Consider the following 10,328-nt stretch of genomic DNA (forward strand, 5'->3'; position numbering starts at 1 on the left):
CCCTCTGTCAGATTCCTGTCAGTTAGTCAACCAGCCTGTGCTTGGAGATGTCCAGTTGTGGACAGCACACTGCCTCCCCAAGCTGCCCATTCTGCTTTGGAGCAGTTCTCAGCTAAAAATCTGAGCCTAAATCTGCCTTTCTGCAGCTTCTACTTGCTCTTTCCGATTCTGTCCTGTAGAGACAAGCAGGTCTTACCACTTTCCACTATGGAGGCCATGTTTTCCATACCAGGCGCTGTGGCAAGCTACCTCATCCCCACCCTGCTTCTGTGTTTTGCAGACCAGAGGATTATTCTGGACAATAAATGGATTGGAGTAAAATTAATCAAAAAGGGTGACATAATTATAATGCTCAGAACTAGCAAGGCAGCCAGCTGATGAGAAGGGCTAGGCAGGATGAAACACTTTCTGGAAATGACTGAGTAATGCTTCAAGCAAATTCAAGTTTACTCAGTATGGAAAGATAACATGCCTGTAATTTGTTTCACACTTCAAGGACCTAAGATGTCATCACTGTGAGTACTCCCTCCACCAAAGCAAATCACCATCCCCTCCACATTTTAGTAAACAGACTTTTTGAGTTTCTCTGGCTGAAAAGAATATTACCTAGTGGTCAACTCACTGGTGATGAGCCTTTCCAAAAACTTGGTTAAACTGGTCTTTGAAGAATAATCAACCAGCCCCCTCATCATTTGAATGCAGTTCAGCTGGGTCAGACCTTCCAGAGTTTACAGAATTCAAGGACCCAGAATCTCCTACCCGCCATGATGAGACACTGGAGGAGGGTTTTAGTGAAGGACTTCTGACTTACTCCTAGGTAGCATGTACCCTGAGATTTTCTCCAAGAGTGTTGACCTTGTTGTATATATGTGCGTCCACATAGGCCATCTAAATGTATAAACCCAGCTCAAGAGTGACAGATAGATATCACTGGAATCTGGCCCACTCCTTTCCAAGGAAGACTGAGATTTCCAACCTTCAAGGAAGCAGGAGAAGGACCATGGCTGGGCACTTGCTCTTTCCCTTGTCTATCTCCAAAGGGACTAAATGACTAGAATTAGCCCCTTCAGCTATCTAAGGTCTAGTTCAAGGGGTATGAGTCTGAGTTGAGAAGAAAATCTACTTTTCTTGTCTATCTTAAAGAATACATTTCTCAACTTAAACTTACCAGCTTAGCTAATTCCCATCAAACCCTGGTTACACAAAAGACCATCACAAATAAGAGCTCCCAAATAAATCCATTTATCCAAATAAAGAGAAAATAGAAATCAGAAAAGTTATATAGATTAGAACATACCAAGAGGGAATGAACTCTTTTTCCAAGACAAGATACAATCTCAGTTCAACCCTGGAAAGGAAGCACATTCTTATCTAGAGGAGATAAAATCCTTCCAGCAGTCTCTAGGCATTCAAGCAAGTTCAAAGACTAGACCCACTTTCCATGGAAGTCTGCGATTTCTAAGTCTTTCTCCTCTACCTCCATGAATGAATGTATGAATGAATGAAGCACTGAAGCATTTACTATGTGCAAAATATGTGCTAAGTTCTCTCAGGGAACTCACATTCTGATGGAAAAGGCCACACATAGCAAAGGTTTCAGCTGCAAGTCATTTGAAAGAGCTCCACAGTCCTTCGGTCCAGAAACAAAGCAGATTTTGATGCCTCTTCTTTAATTTCATTTCTACTAATAAAATGTCATATCAGTTTCTGATGCTGAACCATCTGGGCAGCTAGGAGGTACAACAGATAGAGCACCAGCCTGGAGTCAGGAAAAACTGAGTTCAAATTTGACCTCAGACACTAACTGTGTGACTGAGCAAGTCACTTAATTTCTGTTTGCCTCAGTTTTCCCATCTATAAAATGGGGATAATAATAGCCCATATCCTCCCCCTGCTGTGAGATAATATTTGTAAAGCAATTAGCATAGTCCCTGGCACATAGTAGGTACTATGTAAAAGTTATTGTTATCATTATTATCTGATAATATCAAGGACTTTGACAGCAAAACTCTTTTTTTCCCCCTGGGTCTTCAATAGATGTGGCTGTAGAATCTTCAGCAGTCGTTGGCAGTCTGCATCTCTACAAGGGTTTCTTCCCAAGATAAGAATGGTCTGAAAGCAGTGCTTTTCTTCTCTGGATAAGAGCATTCTTTCTCTCCAGGTTGGAACTAAGATCTTATGTTGTTCCCAGAAAAGGAGCTCATTCCCTCTTGTGTATACTTCAGTATATTCTAATCTATATAACTTCTCTGATTTCCATTTTCTCTTTGGATAAATGGATTTATTCAACGGCTACTATGTGTAATGGTCTTTTGTGTAACCTCGGCTTGGTGGGAAGTGAGGAAAGACTGCATTGTAGGCACAGAGGATTCTTAGTACAAAGGCATACAAAGGAGAAATGGAATGTTGTGTAAAAGAAATAGCAAGAAAGCCAAGTTTACCTGGACTCTAGCATGTCTGAAAAATAGTAACATGCAATAAGGCTGGAAAGGTAGCCAAGTGGAAGAATGACTTTAAATGTCAGGAAGAGGGGACTCTATTCAATCCTAGATGTAAGCAGGGAAGAAAAAGCATTTTACATATTTCAAAGTGCAATTACCTGGGATTTGATAGAGTGAAAGTCAGATAATGATTTCTTTTTAAAAGACAAATAGACATGTTTTTATTTGACCATACATGAAAATTGATAGTATTATAACTTTCAATTTTCAAGATTTAAAAAAAAATTCTTTCAGAGGTATCCTTGCTGGTTTATAGCATGTCATGTGAAGTAGGTTTGTTTTTTTTTTAACATCACAGTAATTCCCCAACCCATGCTCCCCTCTGTTGTAACAGAAAAGATATTTGAGCAAACTCAGCTAACACAGGAACTAAGACTGGCAACATCATATGAAAACTGCAGTCAGATTTAGTCTTAATGTAAGGAAAGGCTTTGTAAAAAACGTAGAAGTGGAAAGGGCTGTCTTGGAATCATCTATTTCCCATTGCCAGAGGCCTTCAAGAGGAGTTTGGATGACCTTTCGTCAAGGATGTTGTAGAGAGAAATCTTATTCAGGTGGAGGTTTAACTCAATGACATCTCTACTACATTTTTTTTTCTTATTAAAGGGGACAACATTTGAGTAACTACTCAAAGAGGCTTATTCATTGAATGAGTGGATCTCACTCAAAGTGAGAATCTGATAGGATTTTAGCCTGAAAGGGCCAAGGTCTCCCATTTCATCCTGGGCCATTTCCAGTCGTCCTGATGAATATCAGGCCACTGGATCCAGATGGCTCAGGAGCAGAAAGTGAGGTTGGTGACCTTGCACAGCCCTCTCTCAGTCAGATCAAAGTCAACTGCAAGTCATGTCATCATTTCTCTGATGGTATGGTCTTCTTCGACAATGAAGGACAAATACAACACAACTGAGAGGAAGAAATTGTGTTTCAACATCTATTCCTGGGAAACTAGTAATCAGAGTTCAAATGCTTTTCTGTATTCTTTCCATTTACATTACTATAGTCACTGTTTATATTATTCAGAGGCAACTGTATGGTAGAGTGCATGGAGTGCCGGACCTGGCTTCAGGAAGACCTGAGTTCAAATCCAGCCTCTGGCTAGCTAGACCCTGGGCAAGTCATTTAACCTCTGTCTCAGTTTCCTTATCTGCAGGATGGGGGTAATCATAGCACCAAACTCCCAGGGTTGTTGTAAAAATCAGATGAGGTAATACTTGCAGTGTTTTGCAGAGCTTAAGGTAGGATGTAAATATTATTATTATCATCATCATCCTGGTTCTCCTCACTTTCCTGAACATCAGTTCATACAGATCTTTCCATACTTCTCTGGACATCTCATTTTCATCATTTCCTATGGTCCTATGATTTCTTTTTGAAATGAGATTTTAATTCTTGTTTTCTTTCCTTCTTCATCCACTTATTCACTCTTCGCATATTTTCCTAGGGCACTCTCTCTCTCTCTGTATTTCTCTCTGACTTTCCTTTGGCTGTTACTACTTTACAGAATCAGAAATTGAGAGTTGCAAGACACTTCCATCACCATCCTATCTAATTCATATAAAACAAGAATCCCCAATAGAGCATCCCTGATAGTGATTTCAAGTATCTCCAAGACTTCCAAGGAGCAGGAATCTTTCCTTATTCATTTCTGTGTATGAAACTCATTTTCTTTTCCCAAAATTCTCCTTTCCTCCTAATGTCTGTATTTATATTGAAGGCACCATCATCGTTCCAGCTATCCAGCAGAGATCTTCATTTTTTCTCTTTCCCTCACCCTTATAACAATCAACCAATCAACAAAAGTTTATTTGTTTGTTTATTTAGTGATTACTAGGTTCCAGCATTATTTTAAGTACTGTTTCTACAAAGAAAAAAGCAAAAAACAGTCCCTACCCTCAAGGAGTTGATATTCTTTTTTTTAAATTTAATTAATTTATTTGTTTTCAGTTTTCAACATTCACTTCCATAAGTTTTAAATTTTCTTCCCTCCCTCCCTGAGATGACATGCAATCTTGTATGGATGATACGCTTTCATTCTTATTAAACACATTTTCACATTAGTCATGTTGCATAGAAGAATTAAAATGAATGGGGAAACCATGAGAAAAACCACACCAAACCAAAACAACACAAGAGAAAATAGTCTGCTTCATTCTGCATTCGGGTTCCGTAATTCTTTCTCTGGAAATGGATGACATTTTGCATCAAGAGTCCTTTGGGAATGTTTTAGGTTCTTACATTGCTGTGAAGGACTAAGTCTATCAGAAACAGTCCTCACGCACTGTGGTTATTATTGTGTACAATGTTCTCCTGATCCTGCTCATTTCACTCAGCATCAGTTCACATAAGTCTTTCCTGGTTTTTAGGAAGCCCAACCGTTCATCGTTTCTTACAGCACAACAGTATTCCATTACATTCATATACCACAACTTGTTCAGTCATTCCCCAATTGATGGGCATCCCCTCAGTTTCCAGTTCTTGGCCACCACAAAGGACTTGATATTCTAATGTGAAAGACAGCATGTAGATAAATAGGCACATACAAGATGCTCGCAGAGTCGATTGAATGTAGTTTTAAAGGGGAAGGCACAAGTATCTTCTCAGTTGCTAAGTCTTGTAAAATCTTACCTTTTTCCTCCATCATCTTGTCTCCACTTGGATAGTTCAGACCTTCATTATCCCTCACCTTCCATTACAATAACCTGCTAAACTGATCTCCCTTCCCAGCAGCCTCTCTTTCTTCTAATGCCCATTCGGTAAAGCTGCCAAATTAGCATACCCAAATCAGAAGCCTGACTATATCATTCCTCCGCCCAAGAAGCTCCAGTTGCTTACAGGATAATATGCAAGCATCTGTTTGGGGCTTTTAGAGCCCTTCACAATCTGGCTCTACCTGACTTCCCTAGGATTACTCTCACATAACCTTTGTATCTTTTGAAAACTTAATTTTCTATGTTTCTCCTATATAGAATTTAAGTTTCTTGAGGGCAGGGACTATTTCATTTTGTCTTTGTAACCCCAGCACCTAGCTGTGCACATACTATGCCATTAATAAATGTTTATAGAATCAAATTAAATTAAACTTGAATTGAATTGAATCAGTAACCTGAGAGACCTCCATAATGCTATGGCATGGAGAGGGAGAAAAGGAAACCCTGCCCCCAGAAAATGACAAACACCGCCAGTCTATGTAGCTGTCCAAAAGACACCTGGTCCCTCATCTCCAGTCTCAGTGCCACCACCTTAAGATAGATACTCATGAAAAGCCAAATGGAATACTGCAATATGCAAGGTCATCCCACCTCCCCTTAAACCATCCTTAAACCACACTGCAGCCAAGTTTCATGGGACTGGCATAGAATCCTAGATTTCAAACTGGAAAGAACTTTAGAAGTCATTCAGTTGAATCATCCTCATTTTATAGATGGGCATACTGAGGATCAGAAAAGATAGATGACTTCTCCAGGGTCATAAAGCCAGTAGATGCCTGAGATGAGTTGATTCCATTTCTAAGGCCAGTGTCTAATCATGTTACCATATTGTCTCATCTTCCTTGAACGTGGGAAGATCATTGGATTTAAAGCTATAAGAAATTTTAGAGTTCAGTTAGTCCAAACCCCTCATTTTATAGATGAGGAAACTGAGGCCCCAAGAAGTGAAGTGACTCTAAGCTGCCTGCAGAAGATCATCTGGCCATGTTTTCCGTTCCCTGCTGTCTCCTAAAAAAGGTTTTTTTGCCTGACATTTAAGGCCTTATTTGATCATCCAACATTGTCCCAATTTCCCAGCTTTTGCCTAACATTCAAGGCCTTACTTGATAGTCTAACATTATCCTAATTTTCCAGCTTTATTACCTAGTACTCCTTCCCACATGCTCCATATTTCAATCAAACCAGATTGCCCCAAGTTCCTTATATATAGCCTATACTTTTTGTACTTGTCTAAACTGCCCTCTCCCTCCACTCTCTGCCACCTAATGTCTAGGCCAGGGGTAGGGAATCTGTGGTCTCAAGGCCACACGTAGCCCTCTAGGTCCTTGGGGGAGGCCTTTTGACTGAGTACAAGTTTTATAGAACAAATCCTTTTACTAAGGGGATTTGTTCTATAAAGTTTGAATTCAATCAAAGGGCCACACTTGAGGACCTAGAGGGTCACATGTGACCTTGAGATCGCAGGTTCCCCACCCCTGATAAGCCTACCTTTAAAGCTCTCCCCAAGTATCACCTCATCTAAGAAGCCTTTCCTGATCTCATCTATCAGTATGACCTTCTCTCTTCACAAAGCACATTTTTCCCCCACCTCTAAGATACATTTATCCTGTATGGTTTTCATTATAATTATAGACCTGTGTATTTTTGTCATATCCATCTATCAGTACTGTAAACTCCGTGAAGGCTTACGTCTTATCTAAACTTTATGTTTCCCTTGGACAAAGTAGGTGTTTAATAAAGGGTTGTTCAATTGAATTGTCTGATTTATTGAAAGTTACATCTAAGTCATTTAGTCAGGATCCCAGAACTCAGTTTAGAGAGTGACTCAGAGATGCTGCCTTTCCTCCCATCACCAAGGGGAAGCATCAGTAATCACCTATTGAGGACCATTTAATAAAGTCACCTGATGTGTAAAGTCATAGTTTCAGCAGTCTGGAGAGCTAGAAGGGACCTTGACAATTCATGTCATATATGAAAAGTGATGATAACATTGAGGAAAATCCAGATAAGCAAAATAGAAATAAGGGACTTGAGTTGGGAGATGGGGAGGCTTTATAATTGTAATTCTTTTAATTTCTCTAATGCCTGATTTCCCCCACCCTTCACTCCTGACTTTGCTCTCCCCTCCCCATCTAGGACTCCATCAAAAGCTATCAGCCAGTCCCCAATGGCTAAAGAAAGAGGCCAGCAATGAATTGAGGTATCAGTTACTTTATTGCCTTATAGACACCCAATACCAGGTAGACCTTCCCAATCCCCACTGCAACAAAGATGCAGCTACTCGTCGTGTGAAGCGTCATGGGCATCCACCATCAGTCTGGTTAGCAGGAAGAGGTATTCCTCAAAGCCCAACAGGCCATCTTTGTTGCTGTCCACCTCTTTCAAAAAGTCCTCCACGGTTTTGGGATTCTTTGGATTCTGTCCAAAATCAAGAGTCAAAGGTTAAAGGTGGAGGTGGAGGAGGGGAGGAGATTTAGATTAAGCTCCAGAGGCAGTGCTTTGAGCCTGGGTCACATCTCCAGCACATAAAGGAGGGCCAAGGAGCAAGGGAACCATAACTTATTTAGAGAGTTTAATCCCTCTTCCCTTTCCTTTATTCTGGGAGGAAATGTGGTACAGTGGAAAGGTGGCTAGGGAATCAGAGGACCAAAGTTTGAATGCTATTTATTAACTGAGAAAGTCACTCAACCCTTCTTGACTTGTTTCCTCATCTATAAAAATGAGGGAGTTGAACTTCTAAGGTACCTTTTAGCTCTCCATCTCTAAATATATAATCCCACCTTCCCTTCCAGTCTCCCTTCCAATATCTCCCCAAAACCCAAAGCCTGAACATTCCCACTTATTATAAGTATATCAACCCCAGTGGCTGGTCTATGTAGCAAAAAATAAAAGGGAGATCACACCCTCATAGATGGTCAAACTGAATAGTTCAGTCCCCTAATTTCCCCTTTGGGACGTGAACTCTCTGTCAGGATTCTCCCTACATCCACCTAGTTAATTTGCGGGCTCCCAACATTCCCCCTTACTTTAGGCAACAGGGACCTAGTCTAAGGCACTGTGCTCCTTCCAGCCCCAAGACAGGGAGCTCTGCACCCCACTGTCCCATATATCTGCCCTCCTCACCGTCAGAAGCTCTGGATACTCCGTCTGTATTAGTTTACGGAACGCCTCCTTATTCATTGCATGGGGATGGCCACCCTTGGAGTACTTGTGGAAGACATCCACCAAACAATTGATACAACCTTCAAATTTTGTCACCATCTTTGCAGGGATTCAGGTCTATCTGAAAGAAGGAGAATAGTCAGTTGACAATTGAACCCTTTCAGGGATTCAGGGAATTCTGGAGTCTATGTCCTTAAGAAATAAGATAAAGGGAACTAAGGCTAAAATCTACATCATTGAAACCCCAACAAGATCATTTAGCCTTCACTAGCCAATAAGTAAGTGGAAAGCCTGATCAACATGGGATGGGATGAGATGAGTCCTGAGCTAAGATTAAGAAGATCTGTGTTCAAGCCCCAACCCTAGTATCTGAATGACCTTGGACAAGTCCCTGCTCTTCTCTGATCCTCAGTTTCTATATACGTAAATTGATGAAGTTTGAACTAGATGATCTCTAAGGTCCTTTCCAAATCTATGACTAATAAGATGGGACAGACAGCCTTCCCACAAGAGGCAGGGCCATTGGGTAGAGTTTCCCAGGGCTCAGACAGCAGCTGTTTCCATCTCCTGAACAAAAGGAGACCCAAAAAAAAAAAAAAAAGACCTAAACCTCAGGGTACAGGCTTCATTACTCTTCAAGGGATCCCTGCAACATTACTGAATTATTTATATAAAATCTCAATTATTCAACTCCCTTAATGATGTGTAGAAAGCCTCAAATCAAGCCTCAGTGAGCCAGGCCAATTGAACTAGAAAGGAACCTAGCATCTCCAGCTTCAGGGCTACCGTGTAAGGATATCCAAGGATAGAGAAGCACTCCATTTCCCCTTAGGTTACCAAGGCTTCCCTGTTCACCTCTTGGTTCCCAGAGTAAATCTCCAAGAGAGAGGTGATTTTAAATCTCATCTCTTCTACCTGCAAAATCTCAGAAAAATCCACCTCTCTGGGTCTCAGTTTTTTGTATATAAAATGAAGAACTTGGATCAGATGGCCCCTAAGGTCCTTCCCATCTCTAAAATTGTAATCATCTGTAATCCTTCCTTCTTCTACCCCTCATTCTCAACCCTGTGTCCTCACTACAGTACTCTACCCACCCGCCTGAATAGGAGAGGTACAGCCACACTTACCTAGCTCTCCTTTAGAAAGAAGCAGATAGGAGATATGGGGAGAAGAGAGATCTCTCCCCTTTTATAGTGCTCAGGACTTCCCGGTGCCACCCGTGCTGCTGCCTGAAAGTTGCTACAACCTCGCCCTGTTTCCCAACCTGATGAATGTGTCAATTTCTGGTTAGAGTAAGGTTTTTCTTTGGGTGTAAGGTTGGGGGTGGGGACAAAGGAGGAAAATGGGAACTAACCCACAGTATGCTGGCTGGAGCCAAGTTCAAGTTCAAGCTAACTCATTCAGCTCCTAAGTATACTCGATAAAGGATACCACTCCAAGGGCGAGGTATGTGATATGCTAAGTTACAGGATAAAACTAGCACCACCACCATGCCTACTAGAACGACTGACAAAACCCCTCCAGCCAAACAAATTTAAATCCAGTAAACATCTGTCGGGAAACAGGGAAGTGCTATAAAGCTTTGATGCTATAAAGCCGAGGAGAGTTTTGCTGATAAATGTTCATAATGAAGACAGGAATAAATAAGGCATTCCTGCCATAATAAAGACAGGAATTAAAGAGGATAAGCCAGGAAAGTAGAGGCAATAATCTTTCCACCTTCCCTTAGTTTTTGCCCTGGTTCAAATTCATTTGAATAAAAAAACCAGAGAGGTTTGATTTCAACCTTTTCAAATAATTGTTGTGGGGCACTGAACTATGTTTCCTCTCTGAGACACAGGGAGTTTAAAAGGAAATACTTAACCTTAACTTCCTAGCACTCTATCTGACTTTTGTTCTACAACCCTTTTGTGTGTTGACTATAAGCTTTAAGGATGGAAAGGTAGGCTGATAC

The 10,328-nt window shown here is 40.9% G+C and overlaps 1 protein-coding gene across 2 annotated transcripts; it reads right to left on the bottom strand.

The window, feature by feature from the left end:
• Positions 1–7,407: 7,407 nt before the first annotated feature.
• Positions 7,408–9,649, bottom strand: S100A8 (S100 calcium binding protein A8). 2 transcript variants are annotated; one of them, XM_072638566.1, is made up of 3 exons: positions 9,502–9,649; positions 8,336–8,495; positions 7,408–7,630 (listed from the first exon to the last, which is right to left on the bottom strand). In XM_072638566.1, exons 2-3 carry the CDS (start codon positions 8,471–8,473, stop codon positions 7,490–7,492), a joined length of 279 nt encoding a protein of 92 aa, XP_072494667.1. In that variant the 5' UTR covers positions 8,474–8,495; positions 9,502–9,649; the 3' UTR covers positions 7,408–7,489. The 2 variants fall into 2 exon arrangements, with proteins under 2 accessions (XP_072494667.1, XP_072494668.1); XM_072638567.1 differs by having other exon boundaries at positions 8,336–8,491; positions 9,502–9,617.
• Between the last annotated feature and the right edge of the window lie 679 nt (positions 9,650–10,328).

The sequence above is a fragment of the Notamacropus eugenii genome, chromosome 2, assembly GCF_028372415.1.
Source record: "Notamacropus eugenii isolate mMacEug1 chromosome 2, mMacEug1.pri_v2, whole genome shotgun sequence".
Classification (NCBI taxonomy): domain Eukaryota; kingdom Metazoa; phylum Chordata; class Mammalia; order Diprotodontia; family Macropodidae; genus Notamacropus; species Notamacropus eugenii.

Bases quoted from the DNA above. Each gene is read 5' to 3' on its own strand.
- S100A8 (XM_072638566.1), bottom strand. From the start codon at position 8,473: ATGGTGACAAAATTTGAAGGTTGTATCAATTGTTTGGTGGATGTCTTC. The intron at 7,631-8,335 runs GTGAGGAGGGCA...GATTTTGGACAG, and splicing joins AGTATCCAGAGCTTCTGACG to AATCCAAAGAATCCCAAAAC.